Here is a 23,569-nt window from a genome sequence, read left to right as displayed (position 1 = left end):
AATATCACAAAGTAGTTGGAGACAAAAAGATAATTTGGGATATTTTTCCAAAACTGATTTTATAAAAAAGAGTTTGTAAAATCAGTTTTAAAAAAAAAATATCCCAAATTAGCTTATCTTTTTATCTCCAGCTATAGTATCACTACCTGTGGTGATATTCCTTGTTGATTATCATGGACTATTTGAATATATTGTTTTATGGTGAATTTTTATCACCTTTCACATTTAATAAACAAAAAAGATTGTGACAAAAGTAATAGAAATTGCAAATTTAAAACGGGAGGGAGGGGGGGGTCGTAAAAAAAAAACAACAACAAATAGAATAATAGATTTAATAAGATGTTATTTTGTGAGTTGATTATAAATCCCAAATTAGACCGATTAAAATTGAATTATATTTTTCTTGCATAAACATAACGCAATATTGAGGAATATTTTTTGTGGTAATAGAAAAAAAAAAAAAAAAAAAATCAGTTTGTTTTACTATACACATAGATTTAAAAAAGTTGAAGTTGTCTAACAAATATATGACAAATGTTACTTTTCTACCTAACTGGATAAGTTTTTAGTGTTTTTATTTAATGTAAAGTGTTTATTCGGCTCGAAAAACAGTGTTTACCGATGTATTTGGAAAATGCAAATGACGACACTTTTGAATACGCGAGTTTGGGAAAATGAGTTAAAATTAAAAAACTATACAAAATACTGTAAGAAACCCACCGAATATGTCTGCCTATGTTATGGTAATATATTACTGAGTATGTTTTTTGAGCCAAATAAACACTTTACATTAAATAAAAACACTAAAAAAATTCTACTTTAGGTAGAAAATTAACTTGTCTTTGATAACACATATTTGGTTTGTTACTGTACTCATAGATTCGAAAAAGTTGTCAAAAAACAAATATATAACAAATAAATGTTATCAAAAGCAAGATAAGTTACTTTTCTACCAAGCTGGATATATTTTTCGTGTTTTTATTCAATGTAACATGTTTATTCAGCTCGAAAAGCATACATTGTTTACCGATGTATTGGAAAATTCAAAATGGCGTCCGACTCTCTCTTTAACACGGTAAGTTCGGGAAAAGGTGTTATAAATAATAAACTAGACAAAATACTATTAAAAAACCACCGAATATATGTCAACCTATGTCACGGTAATATATATTGAGCTAGTTTCTAACAGTATTTTGTCTAGTTTTATATTTATAGCACCTTTTCCCAAACTTACCGTGTTAAAGAGAGTCGGGCGCCATTTTGAATTTTCCAATACATCGGTAAACACAGTATGTTTTTCGAGCTGAATAAACATGTTACATTGAATAAAAACACTGAAAACATATCCAGTTATGTAGAAAAGTTACTTATCTTGCCTTTGATAACATTTATTTTTTGACAACTTTTTCGAATCTGTGTACAGTAATACAAACCCATTTATTTGTTACATATTTGTGTTTGGACAACTTTTTCGAAGCTATGTATATAGTAATACAAATCTAATAATTCGTTCATTTTTTTGTGCTCGTAACTATTGTTTCTGGATATCCGGTTTGGCACGTGGTGACCAGTTCACGGTTTTAAGAAAGTTTAATTATTTTCGTTTCCATCTGTTGTAGAACGATCGTTGATATTCCCATCAAATATAGTAATTAATTGGAAATTCGGAAGCTTAATTCATTGTTCTCAGGGGGAGGTAACTCTATTTTATTAAAGTAGTACAATCTTAGTAAAATAGTGATCTCCCTTCGAAAAATGAGTTAAGCTTCAGAATTCTAAGTTAATTTTTCTTATGGACCATAACATTTTATTTTATTTTTTTAGATGACTGGGGTGTTTTTAATGCATTTTTTTTTTTTTTTTTACAAACCAAGAAATCTTGAAATTTAACGCTAAAAACATTAAAGTACGTTGTGAATGTGAAATTCTCTCTTCAACGAAAATCTGCTGAATTCACAGAAACACTACATCATAAACATAAAAAAAAGGTTCATAAATTGTATCTAACGTTCATTTATTTACAAGTTTTTTTTTTAAAGGCAAATCAGTGTTCAAAATATATAAAATTACAAAACACCTGTACTTTACATTTTAGTTTTCAAAAGTAAAAAGCCATCGTTTTCAACTGGTGTTTTTAAAAATATAATCGCATGAATATATATATATATATATATATTATATATATATATATATATTATATATGTGTGTGTATATATATGTTTAGTGGTTAAAGTTAAATTCTGAAAATCAAAAATATAGACACATATTCGAGTTAAAAATTTGTTTTGACAAAAGGAAGGGGGTTATATATATATATATGTGTGTGTGGGGGGGACTTTCTATCGGTTTCGATAATATATCGATATATATATATCGATAATCGAAAAAATCCGATAAAAGAAGGAACAAACCATTTTGATCAAAATTAACACCTTATACAGCTTAACATCACACGTGCATTTGAGAAAGGCCAGGCAAATAAAATCAACAGTTCTTTGATATGACAGGGTCGCGTTCAAAATGAAGGTTTTTGTTTCGAGCACAATTGCGCGATGGGTCCCCACCCCAGCTAAAGCAGACAATCAATTTGATGGAAAAATGGACGATTACACGGCTTTCGATGACAATAAAAATATGGAAGTGTGAAACCTTCCATCATTCAATTCCGGGCAACATCGGTCTCCCTGCTAGTATGTGTGTGTATTTGATAAATTTCTTTGTACGCTAAAATATATTGAGCTCTCTGTGTATATTATGCTTTTTGTACGTTAAAAAATGGTAAAAATTATACTCGTTGACAAGTGTTCTATGCCAAATTGATGGTTGAATACGGTTAAAACTTCGGCATTTTTTTCTGCATCAAATACTAATCTGTGCATCGAGTGAATACCATAATACTTAGTTCGCTGCACCTTATAACTAAAGTCGGTTCCTTAACGTGTACCCTGCGTAAACGTTTTTTTAATGGCTGCTCCCTGAAAGCGCATGCACAAAACGTTTTCACAAAAACTTTTTTGAAGGCATTGAGACAATTTAACAAAAAATAAAAATATTTAGTGGAGAAAATATAAAAATAAAATAAAAACAAACACGAAATAAAAGTATGAATCGAATTTAATCAAAGAAATAAAAAATAAAATAAATACACGTGCGATTAAAAGAAAAAAAAAAGTGAGATATATACGAAGAAAATGAAAGAAAACCTTTTGCGCATTTCAGGGAGCAGCCATTAAAATAAAACCCGTTTATGCAAGGTCCACATTCCCCGTGAAATAGAAGTACCCGAAGGTCCATACAAAATTTCGGGCAGATCGATCCAGTAATTTGAGAGAAAGAGTGGAACGAACAAAGAAATAGTGAGTGAGAGGTTGTGTTGTGAGTTTGTGTTCGCGCCAAATATCCATAAACATGAAAACTTTTTTTTATCCCCCCCCCCCAAATAAAAAACAAACCAAAAACAAACTAGTAATATGCTTTTCATAGCTTTTCATAGGTGATCCCTGGAGCAACAATTTATTAAAATATTTCACCTGCTTTGCACTACAGTTCAATTAATTAGGTCTTTAATTCGGCTTAAAGGTTATGTTGACATTTTAAATAGGTTCGACATAGCCGTGACGGGAAGTGGCATGTCTTCGTTTTTGTGTTGATGTAATTTTTGGACATTGAGAAAATATCTGCCCTTTTTAAAAAGATTTTCTTGTTTTTTTTTTGTCCTTTTTTTAAAGGATAATTTAGATGAGATTTTATTATGCAGATTTGTCAGGCGTAACTAGTCGATAACTCGCCTTTCTCTTTGTTCATCCTCCCCTTTCTATTTTACCTCTTCCCTTTCTCTCAACACTCCTCTCTATTTTTACCTCTTCCTTTCTCTCTACACCCTCTCTCTATTTCTTGACACCTTCTCTTTCTCTTCAGCACCCTCTCTATAATTCTTTACCTCTACCCTTTCTCTTTACACACCCTCTCTCTATTTCTTTATTACCCCCTTCCTCCCATGCTGTCTTCCTGGTTGTGTCTGGCTTAGAAAAAAAATACTACGTTGCAGAAAGTAAATAAACGAAGTCGTCGTGCCCCGGCCAGATTGACACAACCATGTTTATTGTGGTCTCTACGTCCGTTGAGAAGGGTTAGTTGGTCAGTCTGGCGACGATTTGACCGTTCTCGAAGGATCCCCCATTGTCCGTTGGTCGGCCGAGGATAACTATCTGGATAACTATCTCGACGCTACTGCGCATGTCTCAAAACGCCGGCACTCTCACCTTGCAAGGTGAAGGTCGCCGGCTCTTTTCCTTATGTTTAAGCCCTCCCCACTCTGTTTCATTCCTTAAAACCTCTAGTACTCTCTCTCTCTCATATATATATATATATATATATATATATATATATGCATATGCACCCCCTCTCTGTTAACAACCACGGCTCAATATGTACCCCTTCTCCTTCTCTCTCTCCCTCAATAATTCCTACTTTGCCTATCCCCCACCCTTTTTGTTTCTCGCCTTTTCCTATTTTTCTCCCTCTCATTTCCTTGATTATCTCCTGTTTCCTCTCCCCTTCCTTAACCCATTCTAGCTTTTCGCCTCCTCCCTCCTCGGATTCTCTGCCTCCCACCACCCCTCTTTTGTCCTGACGTTGTCTTCTCCAAGAAACTCTGCCTCCTCCTCCCCCTCTTGCCATTTTCCAAACTGCATTCGCCATTTCTAATCACGGTGCATTCCAGCTTCGTCTTTCCCTGATATTTTGATTAAAGAATGCATCCATAATGAAAATTATTTGTTTACGTTTATTTATTAAAATAACCCCCCCTCTTTTTTTTTCTTTTTTTTTTTGTTTCAATAAAACTTAAAATCTTTTTTTTTTTTTTTTTTTTTTTTTTTACAACGTCCGTTGTAAATTAATTTAACTAATAAATATTTATTAAACACAAGATTCAACATTGAACCATTCACACGGGTTGATATACTGTTATACAAAGAAATCAAAACAATTAAGAATGGACTGGTTGAAAAAAGTTATGAAACTTACTGTATGTGTTTCTCGTCAGTACGTGACTTATGTTTCTTTATTTGGTGCTAGTGCAGTGGCTGCAGTGCGGATCAGTAAGTGCACTAGTAGTGCAGACTTACTGATCCGCTATTTTTTAAAATCGTATTTCCAAGTTTAAAGTTTTTTGTTTTTTTATTCAATTGTATGGTTAAAGTATAGAATAGTTACAAAACCCCCTTCCCTCCCCATGTTAAGAATGGCTTTTTAAATAATAACGTTATTTCAGCACGGATCAATAAGTGCACTAGTACCCTTTATTTAATATTAACAAGGTTAACTAGTGTTGTCTGGAGTCACAAAAACAAAATAGAGGCTTTCTGCCTCCGATTCCTGTTTCTCACAGAAAAAACGTTGCGAGTCGATGGAGCTTCAATCTATGCACCCTCCCCCCCCTCGTAAAACTTTCGTAACAAATACTCGTATAGCTACAACCGTCAACAATTTCCCTCGCTCTGGTTGTACCTAAAACTGAACAAAAATTTCATGAACAGGGCTTTTCTATCCGTTTGTGAAACGCAATACGGTGGGGATGCTTCCCTGTTGACTATAACATTGTTTTCAAGTCTAATGTAAATAAGTTCTTGTTGAACTGTCTTATTATATAATTAAACCCTACCCAAGTTCCACCATGACTGATCGTCACGGTTTTGTCTCGCTGTGTGCCCAACATTCGTTAGAATGGCTTCCAGGTCTTGATAAGCGGTGAGCCCCAAGTAAAAAAAAAAAAAAAAAAAAAAAATATGATGGTGATAAAATTGTGTTCAATCCTTATATTGAAACACTTATCTACCCTTCTATATCCATCTCTCTCTCCCTTCCCCAAACCCCTCTCCCACCTTTGCTCAGCCTATTCCTCTCTTTGTTTTAATATATTGAATGTACTAATAATGGAAGCTTTTCATCTTTCTTGTATATAAAAAAGATAACATTGGAAACGTTCCATTGCCAATTCTGACCAAACCTGATCCAGTTGACCATTAAAGAATGAATTTTCTTTATCTGTGCCTAAATCAAAACGTAGATTCCATGAACAAAGCTTCTTTCTTAGAAGTGCACGCCTGTGGAACTCTTTTGTTTGCCTGTTTCCCACCTGACTACAACTTGGATGTCTTCAAGTCCAATATAAGCAAATTCCTGATAAACCGCCCCCTTAAGTAAGACACTTTATCAAATCTCCATTACTAACAGTTACTACGATATTATCCCATTGATTACTGTACACGCAATAACCCTTATCCCCAAGTGGCTTCCGGGCCTTGATAAGTGGTGACTACCATGTTAAAAAAAGAAAAAAAAATTAAATTCTTTAGATATTTATCCAGGACAACACCGATCACCAATTTTGTGGGTTTTTTCTTTTTTTTGTAGTTTTTGACTTTTACATGGCCATCTGCACAGTTAACTGTCCTGTGTCATGTTTACATCTGGGTCGTTTGATTACGTATTTCCATTTCTTGTCAGGGCTCTACATTGTGAGTGAAACAGTTGCATTCGTGATTTTTTTTCAAAGTGGCGACTAGAAATAATGAAACGCTTATCTTTTGGCAATTGTATTTCTCTCACTGCCATTCTTGCAAACGCTCACTGCTGAGTGAAAAAATGTATTTTCAACTGTTTTTTTTTTTTATAAAACGAGCAAAGTCAAATTGTTTAAACAAAAGTTTTAACAAAACAATATACTTTAACAAAGGTTGTTTGGGAAAAAAAAAAAAATATCTGAGGAAATTCGAATGTTTATACTTTCAAGTATCAACATAAAATTCAGTGTATATTTAGAAATACGCTTATTAAAAAAATACAAAAAATCTTTGATGTACATACTTGCCACAGAACAAAGATGTCATATTGTAAAAATCATGTAGGTTTGACTAGTAACTTTTTTATTTGGATAGTAAATGAAAATATTTAGTTGTTAAAGGTCAACTAAAGATAAATTTGTCTGTAGAGCCCTGCTTGTCATAAATAATTTTATCAAGAATTCTTCATAAGTTTTGGTTTCGGTTTTGATTATGGCTGAAGGAACTCAAATATATATATGTAATATAAATTTTTTTTTTTTTTGTAAGTTTTTATTTTGGTTTCGATTCAAGCTAACACGCCCAAGTCGTATGGATATATTTTTTTTTATTTTTGAAATCACAACTTTATAATATATAAAAATTAATACAACATTAACTTTATAATAATATATACGAAATTTGCAAGAATTAAAATATCATATTTAAGCATACTTTATGATAGGGTCTTTCTGGGCGTTTGTGTTAGCTTAGATAAACTGAACATCTACAGAATGCCAACATCAATATATTACATATGAGTCCCCTGTGGAATTTCCATAGATCCCGCTAGTATAAAATTGATCAAATATTGAAATAAAAACTCATTAGCATAAAATAAAACTTTCCTTTTAATAACAATGAAAAAATTTTCCAACTACTAATTGCTTTGGTTAATAGTATCGTACCTGAGAGTCCAACATTCAAACTCCTTGGCCTAATACGAACGGGTAATATAGGCAATGTAACAAATACATTGAAGGTACTGCCAAGTCTGCAAATAAGGTGGGCTCCCTCTACCAAGCTAGAAAATTACTTATGTCTGAGAGTAGCCTTTACTTTTATAAAGCCACCATTTGCCCATGCATGGAGTATTGTTGCCACATATGGGCTGGTACACGCTGCAACTACTAGCCTGGATCCAAAAAACAGTCTGAAAACTAATAGGTCCTGCATTATTGACCAAGCTCCAACTTCTGTCTCATCACAATGATGTCACACCCCTGCGCCTGTTTTACAAGTACTTTAATGCAATGTGCTCTTATTAACTCAAAGTATTTGTACCTCCTCGACGTTTTCCAACCAACCCAACAAGTGGTAAAATCCCACCCTTTTGCTGCTGTAGAAGTTTCCCAATGCCAGAATGCTTTTCTACTCTGATAGTTTCTTTCCTCAAATTGCTTGTCCTCGGAATTCCCTCCCTGCTCCTTGTTTCTCAGTTGTACTAACATGCAGAAATTTAAATGTAATGTGAACAAACATCTTGTTGCACGTTTCCCCACTTAGGGGGATACCCTTATAAACCTGGCATCTAATTCACAGTAGCTCTTATGCCTTGCTAGCAATGCGTTTTTGTTTTGGGTGAACATAAATAAAAAAAGTGAAAAAAAAAAAAAAAATCTTTTAGAGATATAAAGGTTGTTTCAAAAGTAAAGCCTCCTATTTTTTATCTAAAAGTTGAAGAGCTATGGAGAAAGGAGTGGTACCATTAAAACGAGCGACCTTTTGTGCTTCAGAATTTATTTTTCTACGTAGTTACAATGTCAGGTCAGGAATTCAATGACATATCTCTGCTTCTGACGCACATCTATGACTTTTTTTTTTAGTCTCACGCTGTCAATATCTGTAACAGAGATGAAACTTTCAGGTCATGAATGCCTGAATTCAGTTCTCATAACTATGCAATTTGCAATCCCCTTTTATCCATTCAGGCAGAATAAACAAAATATATATTTTTGAAACAACCGATCTCCAGCTGACATTGTGTGAATTTTATAGCAAATGTATCGTTTTGCTATTACTCTTTACTTGTATCCCCAAGAGGGCAAAGTTTGATGCAAGGTCGTTTTTCAATCCAAATATGGGGCCAGGCACAAAAAATGACCTTCGCTGGCAGAAAAGATGAAATATAGTATCGCAAGACATAAAAAAAAAAAACTAAACAAAACTGCACTAACCCTAATGTGGGTTCGTTCAACCGGTTTCCTCCAAAAGTGAAAGTTTTATGGAAGTATGAAATTCACATGTTGCATGTATGTCCGCATTAGAATTTACATTTTAAACAAGTTAGGCACAAGGCTAAAGAACTTAAATGGAACATTCGAATATCTATGTATCTCATATAGAGTAAAAGTGTTAGGCTCCTTTTCTTCTGAGAACTTCGGCTGAAGTAAAATAAAACAAATGGGAAAATGTGTGTTATTGGTTATCTTTTGTCACCATAACTATAAAAGTCTATCCTATTTAGCTAGAATTGTCAATCACCATAATACCACATTTACTCCAGAGGGCTGTTCCACTTAAATTTCCTAAATTCTTGTATTTTCTCTGAATGAGCAGCAGATGAGTTATGTTGAAAAATTTTGGAGACAATTTATCCCAAAAGAGGCATTTTATTTTTTTTATTTTATTTTTTTTGGGGGGAGGGGGGGTTCTTTCTCCCTCCTTAATCATGTGCATCCATTAGTGTTCCTATTTACAATGCCTCCCCACGGGACAGAGTTAAATATCAGGGTCGTTTTTTTTTTATGTGGAGAAAAAGAACAAAAATAGAAATTGTCTCAGTCGTGAAGGATTTCTCCTCCACTGACAGAACAAAAATTGAAGTGCAGCAGATAGTATTTATTTGCTCCCCCACCAAGCAAATTAGGCACAAGGCCGATTTTTAATGTGAGGACTGAAGGGGAAATGGGGACCAACTCCCCCGGGAGTAGGGGAGCTGGTTAGTGACAATTGGTATGAAGGGTTTCCCCTACATTGACCAAGGTCTTATATGTGGGGTTGCCCCCACATCTGGTCTTTGCTTGCAGTATCTGCCGGAACAGATACTACACTTTGATCTTGACCCGAAGACCAACAGTGTGTCTAAATAAAATTATATTCATAAAGTAAATTTATCTTGATGTTAGCATATTTAACTAAATTGAATTAAGACCTCACAGGAAACAAATCTTGAAATAGTTTGAGAATTTATCAATATTTGAGTTTTATAAAATCTGTCCGTCGTTTTTTTTTTTTTTTTTTTTTTTTTTACTTCAATTAAATAAAATCAAGTAATTCTTTAAGCACACCGTTTTCCAGCTGGAAAGAATTTGTTAATTTATTAGTTTTTTTTTGGGGGGTGGGTAGTGATCGGATTAAGAGTAGACATAAGTACATTAAATCATGCAACCTTTACATCATTAACATGAAAAACACTTTTTTTTTTTTTTTTTTTTTTTTTTTTGATGCATGTATGTGTTATTTTGTTTCATTTTACTTCAGAAATCAAATCTTACTGGTGCAACACTTGATCTTTTTACAAAAAATAGATATTTGAGTGTTTCATTAACATCTCCTTTACTTTCGGGTTTACTGAAGAACATTAATTCTTTGTCGCTAATTGACCTGTAAACTATTATAGTATGCCTTTCTTGTGGTCTCTTGATCTTATTGGATTCCACAATAAAAACTCTAGTCTGGTGGAATATCCAGGTTTTTGTGTTGCTACTATCGGCAACATCACTTGGAGAAGGTGTACCATTTTTCATATAAGCAGTATAGATTAGCCTCCGGCCAAGTTGTTCTGACAAACCCTTGTACAGAGAAACCTTAGATGCTGTAAGCAATCATGTTCTTTCCTATAGGCTTTCAAGATTCTCATTTTAGACTGTTGGACTTTGCCGACCTGTTTAGAGTTCTGTTCGGACTACTGTAATACTTTCACTAATACGTTTTAAAAAATATATTGCATATATTCATATAGATTTAAAGAAATCAAATTTCACAGCATACTACTGGCCTTCGAGCCAAGATCACAGTGTATTATCTGTTCTGATGCTCCACTTAAGTAATTAGGCCTTGGTCAATGTGCAGGAACACACTGAGACAATTACTATTTATTTGGACACTGCCAGAGTGCCCCCTTTTTGGGGGAGCTGGTTTTTCCCCCTACATTAAAAAAACTGATCTTGTGTCTAATTTGCTTTTGTGGGGAAGCAAATAAACCACTAAAATGCAAGCCTTGAACAAGTGGAAAATCCATGTTATTTGAAAAAGATATTGCTTATATTCACAGTATATCCATCACCTAAAAATACCCTTAAACTATATCTGATGGTGGGGCCTCAGCTTGCAGGCCTTGGGGAGTGTGGAGCCACCCCTTAATCGCCATTGCTCCCAGATCCACTCTAACCTGGAGTGGTAGTACCTGTTAGGGTCTCAACTATGGGTTAAATAGAAACTGACTTGAAAAAAACAAATCTATTAAAAAAATTTTTCTTCAAAATCTTTGGATTCGGCATTAAATAACCCCAAAAGGGTTGATATGCCGTAAAACAAAAACAACCAACCTTACTCTTTGACTGTCCCCTTGGAAAAAGCAAATTTAATCGCCCTTTAATTCAGTTATTCTCTTGTGTCAATTTGCCAAAATAATTTTTTTATTAATTTAAATCTGAGGGTAGGGTGTGTTACGAAAAAATGAAACTGTTTTATTTGTAAAAGTTTCACCACTTTGCTCCAAAATTAGTATTTTTAAAATGAGTACAGACTAGTGTGTATATGGATGACACTCCTTTTATTTACGACTCATTAAAAAATGAATATCTAACAGGATTAAATAAAAACTTTGATTGAAAATAAATTTTTTTTTTTTTTTTTTTTTAAATGCGAGTTAATATTTGCTGTAAGTGACTGAGAAAAAATTTAGCGTATGTCTTAAATTAAAAGAAATGCTGAAAACCTAATTATTAAGCTTTATAAGATAAACATTTTTTTACTCCACCCCCAACGGTTTTTTTGTTCTTTTGAACTGTGTGCTTTGCTTAAAAGAATTTGTTGCATTTTTTGAGGTGCCATTTAATATTTAACTATTGCTGTGTTGATTATATTGTTTTTCAATACTAAACTAGATTTTCAATTATTTTCCTTGACAAACCTGAGTAAGAAGAACTGTGGTACATAAATTGTAAGAAATGTAGTTTTACATTTTTATCCTTTCATCACCAGCAGTCGGAGGAGAAAAGTCTTGTAAACTTGGCCGTTTATTATTATAATTAACTTTTTGAAAAATCCATGAAATCTTCAATCCATTACAAAACAAAAACTTTTAAATTGGAATTCATTATTGAGATGAGTATTATTTATTAATTTTATTTATTGCGGACTATTATCCTAATTTTTTCTTAGTTTTACGACGTTTCGGCCAACTATTTCTCGGGCCTTCGTCAGGCGGTAACCGCGACGGGATAGGAACGAAGGCTAGAGTAATAGTTGGCCGAAATGTGGGGAAACAACTAAGAAAGATGAGGATAATAGTCCGCAATAAGTAAAACTCATCTCAATAATGAATTTCAATTAAATAATATATACCGTTCGGTATGGACCCGACCATATATCATCAGATAAATAAACATGAATTTATAAGACCAAAAAATTCAACCGTGATTACCCTTTGGGGCCTGTGACGCAGCTGATAGACGTCGAATCTCTACGGTTCCAAGTGAGAATTGTCTGAAGATAGCGGTTTCAATCTTACCCAAAGCTGGCCAGAGGCTTACTTGGCCAAAACGTGGTGAGACAACTACGGAAGGCAGTAATTGCAGTGGATGCAGTCAGGAGATTGAGTTCCTATCCTGTTGCGGTTACCACCTGACGAAGGCCCAGAGGAATAGTTGGTCGAAATGTCATGAAACAACTAAAAGATGAGGATAATAGTCCGCAATAAATAAAAATAAAAACTCTATTCCCTAAGATATGTTCATTTATCTATGAAAATGGTATTTTAAACTAAATTGTGATGAAACCCAACCTCTCATACAAAGTGCCCTACACAAAATTAGTTGACAATCTGGAATCTCTTAATAAAAACAAAGCTGATTATCATTCCAGGTGTGCGTGCTTATTTTTTTTCCAAAATCATGGTTGACCAAATTCGTTGAAAATTTTTCATTCATGCTTAAAAGAATTTGTTGCATTTTTTGAGGTGCCATTTAATATTTAACTATTGCTGTGTTGATTATATTGTTTTTCAATACTAAACTAGATTTTCAATTATTTTCCTTGACAAACCTGAGTAAGGAGAACTGTGGTACATAAATTGTAAGAAATGTAGTTTTACATTTTTATCCTTTCATCACCAGCAGTCGGAGGAGAAAAGTCTTGTAAACTTGGCCGTTTATTATTATAATTAACTTTTTGAAAAATCCATGAAAATTTTTCATGGATTAATTTTTTTTATTCAATTCTTGAAATTGCATTAAAAAAAAGGATAAAAATGAATTTTGCCAAACACGCTCATCTTTAAATGCAGCCTGTCTTTATCAGTATTTTCATGGCAAGTGCTCGTTTGAGCTCCAATCTATGCCCCCCCCCATCAAACTTTCACAAAAATCGCTTGCTTAGCTGAAACCAATATCAATAATTTCCCCCACTTTTTATCTATGCCTAAACCTAAACGTAGATTCCATGAACACCTGTAAAATTCTTCCATTCCCCTGCTTTCCAGCTGACTACAATATGGCCGTTTTAAAGTCCAACGTGAACAAATTCTTGATGAGCCGTCCCCTTACGTTATCCAATTTACCAAATTTTCACTACTAACAATTACTACGATATTGCTCCATTGACTACCGTACACTCATTAACCCTTATCCTCGCATGGTCTCCACGCCTTGAAGTGGTAACCCGTTTGTAAAAAACAAATTTCAATGTTGGGTGTTTGATCTGCCAACTCTGACTTAACAGCCATTCTTGAGCAAAAAGGAACTCATAATTTTAGCAGGTATTTGTGTTAAAAATTTTTTATTTTTTTTATCCAAATAAAATTTACCTCTTGTACCCCCCCCCTGCAATTTCTAAATGTTTAACTGCTGGACAGTCGTTCAATGCTGTCTCATGTGCCACATTGTCTTGTCATGGTTTGTTTCTCGAGATAGGCAAATAAATATATATTTTGCTGCTGGTCCTGTATGTCTTTTTTCTTTCTTTCCCTGCATTTCTCCTGTAGTGCTTCTACTCGTGTATTTTCACACACACACACGACGACACAATACCTCCTCTCCCTCATGCATAACATGTGCACAGAAAGATTAACCCGATTTTTTTTCACGTTTTTTTTTTTTTTTTTTAATCCTCAAAATATTTAATCTGAAAAATTAAAAAAAACTCTGCAATGTTTGTGCAACAAAATGCGATTTTAAACAAATACATTTTAGGTAAAAAAAAAAAAAAAATTATTACAGAATTACATGCCATGTAAAAATTAGTAAAAATTTAGGGGGTAGAGAAATAATTACAAGTAAAATTGATTGAATTATAGTTTTCTGGTATTCATTACTGTTGATTATTTAAATACCAGGGGAGGTAACTGCAGTTTGATTTTAACAAAATTGCAATCTGCCAGTTCAGTCTTTTGTTAAGTAGTTCTGGCAAATCTACTTTATCATTTAAAAATATTTTTACTAATTTTGACATGATACGTAATTGTTTTTACCTAGAATGAAATCTCATACTACACAAGCACCAGCACTGCATATCTGGGATACCACATATCCAGAGTTTTAATGTTTATTACAATATTATGATGAAGGTTCCTTTTATTGCGATGACATTGCCACATATCTAAAGTAGTATGAAAAGATTGTCTGGATATTAAAGCCGTTCAAAAATATCTTCCTTTGACGATTGCAATAATGCACTCGCTGAAAAAAAAAATACTGAATGAAAGGAAAAAATTGCAAATGAACTTAGAAGAGAAATCATCTTTGAATATTGAATAAAACACTTCTAGTATTTGAATTGCATACAGGGTTACATTATAATATCGAAGATGTCATTAAATGAATTTTTTAACATTATTGAAATAAAATTCTTTTTAATATTTTGTTATTGTATTCAACATGAGTTTTGTTAACTGCAAATACATTAAGAAATGTTAGATTTCATTTTGATATTTAAATTTTCTTTATATATATATATATATATATATATATATATATATATATATAATCTCCTTGTATCTGCACTATTGGCCAAGTCTTGGTATGAAGAGTTCTATTGTATCTGAGAAATTGCTTCGACGCGATTTTAAATGTTTAAAATATTCAACATGATGTTGCTATCAAACACTTGCGGCAGACAACGTTATTGCAGAGTTAAATCGTGGATGGAATCCCCATCTTTTATGAACGTTTGGATTTTCTTAAGTTATTCTTGCAGAATGTCGGGGGTACAATGTTATCTAAAGTGGCTGAGACTGGAGACGCTAAATATTTTATGCACAGTGATTGCATTTCACCCTTTTAATCCACACCCATTTCACATGCTGGCAGGTAGGATGAGAAAGCTTTACTTAAATAGGTGTTAGCAGCATCATTGACCAGCAGGAAATAATACATGTTAAAGCCCGCATTGGTAAAATGACAAGTGCTACCCATCAGTTGAAAAAAAATGTTGTGTACACAAACTTTACAATGACTGTCTTCCATGCTATGCTGAAATCGGTTCTGCTCTATGGAGCACAAGTGTCTCCAGTGTGAGGGAAATCTCCATGGCAACACCTTTCACAGAATCCTTACGATACTCGTTAAATACAATCCGAAAGTGTGAATGGTGGCTTAGAACATCGCAGCGACTGGTATAAGAATAAAATGGATCGGTCATTCTTTGCAAGTGTTTGCTTATAACAAAATCTATCTTCGTTTGAAACCCATCATAACAAAAGGGTTAGCTAGGGTCACATGAAGGTAGAACAGCTTGTCTAGAACTGCAATGCTTAGGGAGAACCTTTGTTTTGGGTCGATGCTCAAAGTTGAACGACATGATTTAGAAGATGATAAATTGCACTTTGGACATATCGGGTGTGATTTGCAATTCAACTCATCCCACAACAAAAATAAGCAATCTGGCATTTTTCTTGCATTGCTTCCCATTTTCTAAATGGTGATAGATTTACCCCCCCCCCATGAAACATCTTACAACGGATATTTTAAGTGAAGGAAACAATAATACTTAAAACTTTAATAATTTATGGCATTCAGGCATGTCTTGAAACTTTCTTAAAAGTAAATTTTTTTTCCCCCCCGAAAAGTATCATTCTTACACCAAACTTATAATAATAATTCTACAAATAATTCTTCTAAGAATGTGATAAATTCTTCAGTTAAAATATCTGTTGGAAGATGTTTCGTCGGGGACACTAAATCAGCTATCACTGTCTAGAAAACGGGAAGTAATGCAGGAATGAAATGTCTAGTGATATATGCTGGATTAATGAATTATTTTATTTTTTATTTTTTTTCAGTTATTAATAAAATAATTAACCCGTCTTAAAAAAAAAAAAAAAGATAAAATTAAGAAATGTTAGATTTGTCAATAATAAAAATCTAATGGTAAACTATAAAACCTCGACGAACAAGTGTTGGAAAATCCGGAAACTGATTTTGGGGGGTGGGGGGTGGCAAGCAGAAACTCTGATTTAACCGTACTAAGCAGAACTCTTTCTTTCTTTCTCTCTTTCTGTTAATGACCAATTATCGATTATGGGTGATGGTTGAAACTGATCCTTCTAACCAATTTTCAGAGTTGGAACAACCTCCACCATCCACCTCCTCCTCGCAATCTCAGTCTGCTACACCTCCTCCTCCCCTGCTCCCCACACCTCTCCTCGAGGATGAGCAGGGGGATGAGGAGCGACCGGAATCTGAGTGTGTCTTACCTATTCGTAAGTACTGATTCCTCTTTCTTATTTTTATTGCTAGTACCAAACATGATGCACTGTCTTGATATGCCCCCCCCTTTTTTTTTTTTGCTTCCCAAATTGATATTCACCCTAGTCGTATGGCGGTTGTTATCGTTTAGCAAATTTACACGTCTTGTCCTCTTGTGATCACTCATTTGTCATCCTCCCCACATCCCACCTATCTCCATGCACCCCTCATGTTAGGACTGTAACAACACCTTTTTTTTCTTTTTCTTCTTTTTCACAATGCGATCCATATCGCAACATGCATCTTTATTCATTATTTTCAACGTTTCTGCAATTTCCATCCCTTCAAAAATTATTCAAATTTTTGCCACTCTTTTATTGCCGAGTCTTGTTTTCAGTTAAATAGTAGCTGTACTTTGATGAAATCAATACATGTAAGGCTGCGTCGATTTTGGAATTATAAGCTTAGACAAGTTCTGATAGTTATCACACAGCTAACATTTTTTTTTTTCAAAGTCAGGCCTAAATATCAATTCATCTGACATATCAATGCTTGCTTTGAACTAACCTATTTTATTTTTTTTCTTTCCAGTGTTATTGGCACAAATATTGTTCTTTCTGAAAATATTTTGTTTTTGGAAAAGTAGTCTTTTATAGACTTTCGTTTTATCATAAAGTATTCTTCTACATTTAAGGGTAGTAATCACGTCAAGAGTTGTTGAAATGAAAACATTAAAGGGTAGTAATCATGTCAAGAGTTGTTGAAATGAAAACATTAAAGGGTAGTAATCATGTCAAGAGTTGTTGAAATGAAAACATTAAAGGGTAGTAATCATATCAAGAGTTGTTGAAATGAAAACATTAAAGGGTAGTAATCATGTCAAGAGTTGTTGAAATGAAAACATTAAAGGGTAGTAATCATGTCAAGAGTTGTTGAAATGAAAACATTAAAGGGTAGTAATCATGTCAAGAGTTGTTGAAATGAAAACATTAAAGGGTAGTAATCATGTCAAGAGTTGTTGAAATGAAAACATTAAAGGGTAGTAATCATGTCAAGAGTTGTTGAAATGAAAACATTAAAGGGTAGTAATCATGTCAAGAGTTGTTGAAATGAAAACATTAAAGGGTAGTAATCATGTCAAGAGTTGTTGAAATGAAAACATTAAAGGGTAGTAATCATATCAAGAGTTGTTGAAATGAAAACACATTTTTAAACGTTGATAGAAGATGCATTTTCTTTTATGTCTATTACATAACTAAGCTTGTTTTAAAAAGAAATTTTAATCACTTTTCCTTTTTGTATCAGTTATTGGATATTGCAAATCTGCATATTTTTGTATGTAATTGTTGGTCAAAGATATTGTCAGAAGGTCGACATAGGTGTGAAAATAATAGAAATAATATATTCGAATTGGAGCCTAAATGTTCTATACATAACTTGTCTGATGCCTATACTCCAGAGAGCTTTGCCACATGCTTGAAAACAAAATTCACAAAATTTAGCCACTTATAACTGTCTTGGGGCCAATCTTTCAATTGTCAAGAGTGGTATGTCAGTTTTAATCCTTACCTATTTAGCCTATCCTCTTTGCTGGTCATCCTCTTCAGATTTCTTGAATGAAATTTTTATTTCTTTACATGGCTGGAATCTGTTATATTACTGGTTTTCATTGAACCATTGTTCTCATCTTGAGTGTTATTTTTTTTTTCTCACACATATGAAACCACAGTAAAAAAATACAAAACGAAAAGCTCCAAGAATACAAAACCATCTACAGAGCCAGTAACTTTTCTCCTTTCTTTTCCAAGATAACGAGTAACATGCCTGACGAAAATTGATGGCTACACTGACCAAAATGTTACACAAATAACTCCAAGATGAGAACAATAATCCGATCAAAACAATATAAACAATCGGCTCTCATCTCAAAAATTCAGAACTGTAAAGTCTGTTAGTTGGGAACGTACTCAAACCATGTTAGTCCCATTTTTAAAATAATGTTGATGGATTTGTTAATATTTAACTTATTGGTACTTCTGCAGTTTAAATCCCATTTTTTGGTCAGTCTTGCTGGGCATTGCCAAGCAAGACTAACCAAAAAAACCACCGGATTATACAGAGCAAACAGAAGTCCATACAAAAAACAAATAACCTTCCGTAATAAATTCATAAAATTTACTGTTTTATTTATTTTTATTGTCAATCATTTTTATTTTTTGTAATAAGTTTTGTTTTGAATTAGTGAACAAGTTTTTTTTTTTTTTTTTTTTTTTTTGTGAAAAGTTATTTTTCTTCCGTTGGCATTCTGTGCATCTCCTTTGGGTTGGCAGCAGTTGGTTTTCTTGGCAATACGCGAGGACAGTTTCTGGAGATTTGAGAATAGTTTACAACCTGGAATTGTTCGTTTTCCTTGTCACAAGAATAAAGACTTGTTGTTTGAAGCGCAATGATACTCTGCCCTTTTTCTTTTTTCTTCCAATTTGTCGTCGTCTGCTCACTCATGTCTTTTTGGACACTCAGTTTCTCGGTGAATAAGATCACTCAGCATTTTCCGGACTGATTTTCGTTGTCTGCCGAGTGAGACTCAACGGACAAACAGGATTTAAACTGTAGAAGTACCAACAAATATTTGTCAAATTATGATTGTACTAGCAGGAGAAATATATGGAATCAACAAATGTTTTGCTAAAGCTAAAATGCTTTGATATTTTTCTGGATAGTGTAAAATAAAATTTCTTCTGAAAATAGTGTCCATTGTATTTTAAATATAGAACTTATCAAAATGAGACAAATTAATAAATACTCATTAAATAATATTGTGCTACATAGTTTAATACAAATAATAAAATCACGTTGTAAGAGACCATCTTTAATTTACTCCATCAGCCAAGCACCTCTTCGTGGACAATGTTCTTTTTTTACCCTAATTCTTTTGAATGCTCCTTTAAAATTAAAAAAAAAAAAAAAATATTTCGCTGCTAATCTATAAAGAATTGATGCACGTCAAAATTACTGTGCATTGCTTTCTTGCACCACTACGATGATGATCCTATATTTTTATGATATTCGAAAGAGAGGTTACTCATTCTTGTCCAGGGCGAAAATGGCAGAAACACTAGAGGAAGACCTCCGATCCGTAGTGGAATGGGGACAAAAATGGATGGTCACTTTCAATGCTGCCAAGACTAAACTTGTTTCCTTCAATAATTACTAGAAACCTTCTCTACCGCCAATAGCAATGACCAAAGACTCTTTATCTGAAAGTACATCTTTTAAACTCCTCGGCCTAACGTTAACAGGAAACATGAGTTAGAACAATTACATTGAGAACATTGCCAGGACTGCTGCAAAGAAGGTAGTTTCTCTCTACCGTGTTAGAAATCTATTAACGCCTGAAAGTATCCTATACCTCTATAAGGCCACCATTCGCCCATGTATGGAGTATTGTTGTCATATTTGAGCTGGTGCATCTACCACTAGTCTCTTGCTCCTAGACAAGGTTCAAAAGAGTCGCCAACCTGATAGGTCCTGAACTGTCATCTAAACTTCAGCCTCTGTTACATCGACGAAATGTTGCATCCCTCTGCCTGTTCTACAAGTACTTTAATGGTGAATGCTCTGACAAACTGCATGCACTTGTGCCCCCTCGACGTAAATACCCCCGACAAACCTGACAAGCAGCAAAATCCCACCCCTTCACAGAGATCCCTAGATGCAAGAGAACCTTTTACTCCAGTAGTTTCTTCCCCAGAACAGCTAGACTTTGGAATTCCCTTCCAGGTCCCTGTTTCCCGGATTGTATTGACATGCAGAAATTCAAGTGCAACGTGAACCGACATCTCGCTGCCCAACTTCCTACACAGTACCTCTGATGCTTATGTCTCTGATAGTAGTCTCCTACAATAAAGTGGCAATGTGCCTTGCTTGGCGTGAAAATGTAAAGAAAAAAAAAAGAAGGGTTTCAAGACTGACCTTTTTAAAGCTAAATTTAATGAATTTGGTTCTCTTTTTTGAAGTAGTTTGGCCTTCAAAAATTTTATTTGGCCTTTTTCAAATCGTAATATACGGACCAACTAAAGGGACGAGCAGAAATAATCATGTAACATTTTGACATTACAATCAAGATATCGACTTGAATCATCTCTTATCACATTTGTGGGAAGCGTGAATATTCGTCGATAATTGTTGATAGATATTTGTTTCGCTTATTAGATGGCAGGGAAGCTTTAAAGTCAACACTAGAACTTTTAAATGGTTGTGTTGCTTTGGTAAGCTTCTTCCAAATACTAACAACCATTTCTGTAAGGTCTGACGAGACTGTTGGATTGTAAACAAGGTCCAACACCTGAAACATATGTAACCAAACAGATGAAATGGTAATAAAAAAAAAATAACACATATTTGCTCTGCAATAGTATTGAGCACTCTCTTCAGGTTTTTACTAATTACTAGTTTTACCAAATATATAGTCATCCACATACAGTACTGTTTCGTTGTATCACAACTCATCCGTGCAGCTAGATTAGCACCTTTCCCCACCCAGTGGATCAAATCTACAACCATCGCGTTGACACACAGTGAGCTAATGAAAAAAAATTAAAACTTTTCTTAAATGATGTAAAAAGCTAGGAATTTAATCTGGTGTCCATTTTTGTCTCATTAAGCGCCAACATCTTGTCCAAATTTAATGTGAAAAAAATTATAAAAATTCTAATGTATTAAAATTTTATGTTCCTATTAATTTGCCTCCCCATGAGGGCAGTAAGACAAAAGACCGGTTTTTAATGTGGGGAAAATCCAGCTCCCCAAAAAGAGGCACTCTCGATAGGAACAAAAAAAGAAAAATTACCTCAGTCTAGAAAGACTTCTCCAATGATAAAGGACAGAAAATGTGAATTGCAGTATACAAACAGATACACTTTGCTTCTAGCCAAGAGACGAAGATATTGCTCATGTTAGCGTTTCTTTTGCCTGTTAGTGAAAGCGTAAGATTTAGTTTGAACACCTCAAACAATATAACGTTCTTGCCGATTTTTGTGCATTTGTAAATAAGAAACAAAATGTCCACACATGGACATCTGCCCCAAAAAACAAAAAATTGCTTTTGTAACATGTAAACTCTTATGATTATATAAGATAGTTCAATACTTTTTAGATACGGAGATGCTGAGGGTTCAAGTTAGATGAAATGTATGCTTGAATTGAAACATTTTTACATTTCTATGCGATTGGATTTCTAATTTAAAAGATTTCAGGAAAATATACAAAAACATGCATCGATTGCTGATGTCGAGAAGAAATGGTGGAAGGGTGCAAAGAAAGTAATCAGGAACAGTTAAGCCATAATACATTATGGCGAGATAATTTTTGAAAACTGCAACGGATATGCTGTAATGTTATTTTGCACTCGTGTATAAAGAAATTTGAATTGTTGCATTTCTTTTGTGTCTTAAATCTCTTTCTGCGCACTTTTCATCACGTCATGTGGCATGGATATTTTTTTTTAGTTTCACATACTTTCTCTTTGGTATTTATGTTTAATGTTTGTTTTAGTATTGTTGGTCCCTCGACAAAGAAGGAATTGGACCTAGTAATTTACTCGTGTTCATTTGGTCACTCTTTTCCAATAACCAACACCTTAGATTTTTTTTTTTTTTTTTTTTACATTTTTGCACAAACATTAGTCATGATGAAAGTAGATTTTTGTCAGTACGGATTTTCCGGGATAACTAGGGGCCATTATGGGTTAAAATTACCCCCCAAATCGTTTGTCTGTTCATTTTTTTTTTTTTTTTTTTTTTTTTTGCACTTTTCACCATAATCATGCCTTGGGTTTTGATTCTCATTTTAAGTTTGGGCACATCACCATTGCAGATCACTTGTGTTCAAGTGGGCCGACACGATCAACACATTAACAGTTTTTCTTCATATATCCTGAACTGTCATCTAAGATTCAGCCTCTGTCCCATCGACGAAATGTAACATCCCTCTGCCTATTCTACAAGTACTTTAATGGTGAATGCTCCGAACTGCAAGCACTTGTACCCCCTCGACGTAAATACCCCCGACAACCCCGACAAGCAGCACAGTAGAAATCCCTAGATGTAAGAGAGCCTTATACTCCAGTAGTTTCTTCCCCAGGTCTGATAGACTTTGGAATTCCCTTTCAGGTTCCTGCTTCCCCAACTGTACTGACATGCAGAAATTCAAGTGTAACGTAAACCGACATCTTGCTGCCCAACTCCCCACATAGTACCCCTGTAGCATATGTCCCTTATAGTAGCCGCATACATCAAAGTGGCAATGTGCCTTGTTTGAGGTGAAAATGTAATAAAAAAAAAAAAAACAAAAAAAAAACACTTGATGTTGACATTGGCATTTTGTTTTCACAATAATAAACAAAAAATATCCTTGATTTTTCTAAAATATTTTTCTTAGAAAAATACTGTTGATCCACAACTTTTTAAAATTTATCTTTTAACTAAATTGGATTTGCTTGGAGGATGGGTTTACAAAAAAATTATTTAAGTTACAAAAAAAATATGATGTCTGTGCATTTTTAGTAATTTAAAATGTTCAAAAACTGTATGTTATATGTTACTGTAGTTTTTGTTCAGAATTCTCCCAATATTAAAAAAAACAAAAATAAATAAAAATCTGTATGACGATACATATCTAATTATTAAACAAAAACCTCATATTCTAAAAAATTACATAATTTGATCAATTGGTTTTATTTTTAAAATAAAATAAAAAAATTTATGAGAAAAAAATGAAAGAAGAAACCAAGAGAGGCTAACTCAACAATACTTGATATTTATATTGTAATGCCTACGAATTCACATTAATTGCTTAAAAATGGTTTTCTTTATAAAAATAAAACTACTTCATCAATTTACTTGATTTTTGATGTATGATATTTTTTTTTTTATTCACAAATATTTACGTAAAAGTTTTCTTAATATAGAGAGAATTCTGGGCAAGGTTTTTGCATGCTTCCAACTACATTGGCTTTTTATCGCATAGTGCCATTGCTGTTTATTTTGGAGCTTTTTT

The 23,569-nt window shown here is 33.7% G+C and overlaps 1 protein-coding gene across 41 annotated transcripts in view; it reads left to right on the top strand.

Moving 5' to 3' along the window:
• Positions 1-23,569, top strand: part of LOC145270472 (ATP-dependent chromatin remodeler CHD4-like) — a 251,553-nt gene that overhangs the window by 16,852 nt on the left and 211,132 nt on the right. For 34 of the 41 annotated variants that reach the window (XR_013865378.1, XR_013865376.1, XR_013865377.1 and 31 more), the window contains exon 2: positions 16,387-16,527. The exons of the other annotated variants lie outside the window; for them this stretch is intronic. Coding sequence is in view for 30 of the 34 variants with exons in the window: in XM_080126123.1 (XP_079982249.1) it covers positions 16,387-16,527 (141 nt within the window). In the remaining 4 variants the exon portion in view is untranslated. The remainder of the gene's footprint in view (positions 1-16,386; positions 16,528-23,569) is intronic. 41 annotated transcript variants of the gene reach the window in all.

The sequence above is a fragment of the Euprymna scolopes genome, chromosome 46, assembly GCF_053919585.1.
Source record: "Euprymna scolopes isolate OS-2025 chromosome 46, ASM5391958v1, whole genome shotgun sequence".
Classification (NCBI taxonomy): domain Eukaryota; kingdom Metazoa; phylum Mollusca; class Cephalopoda; order Sepiida; family Sepiolidae; genus Euprymna; species Euprymna scolopes.
Note: the sequence above shows the minus strand (reverse complement) of the source record. Positions and strands in the feature narration are given on the sequence as shown.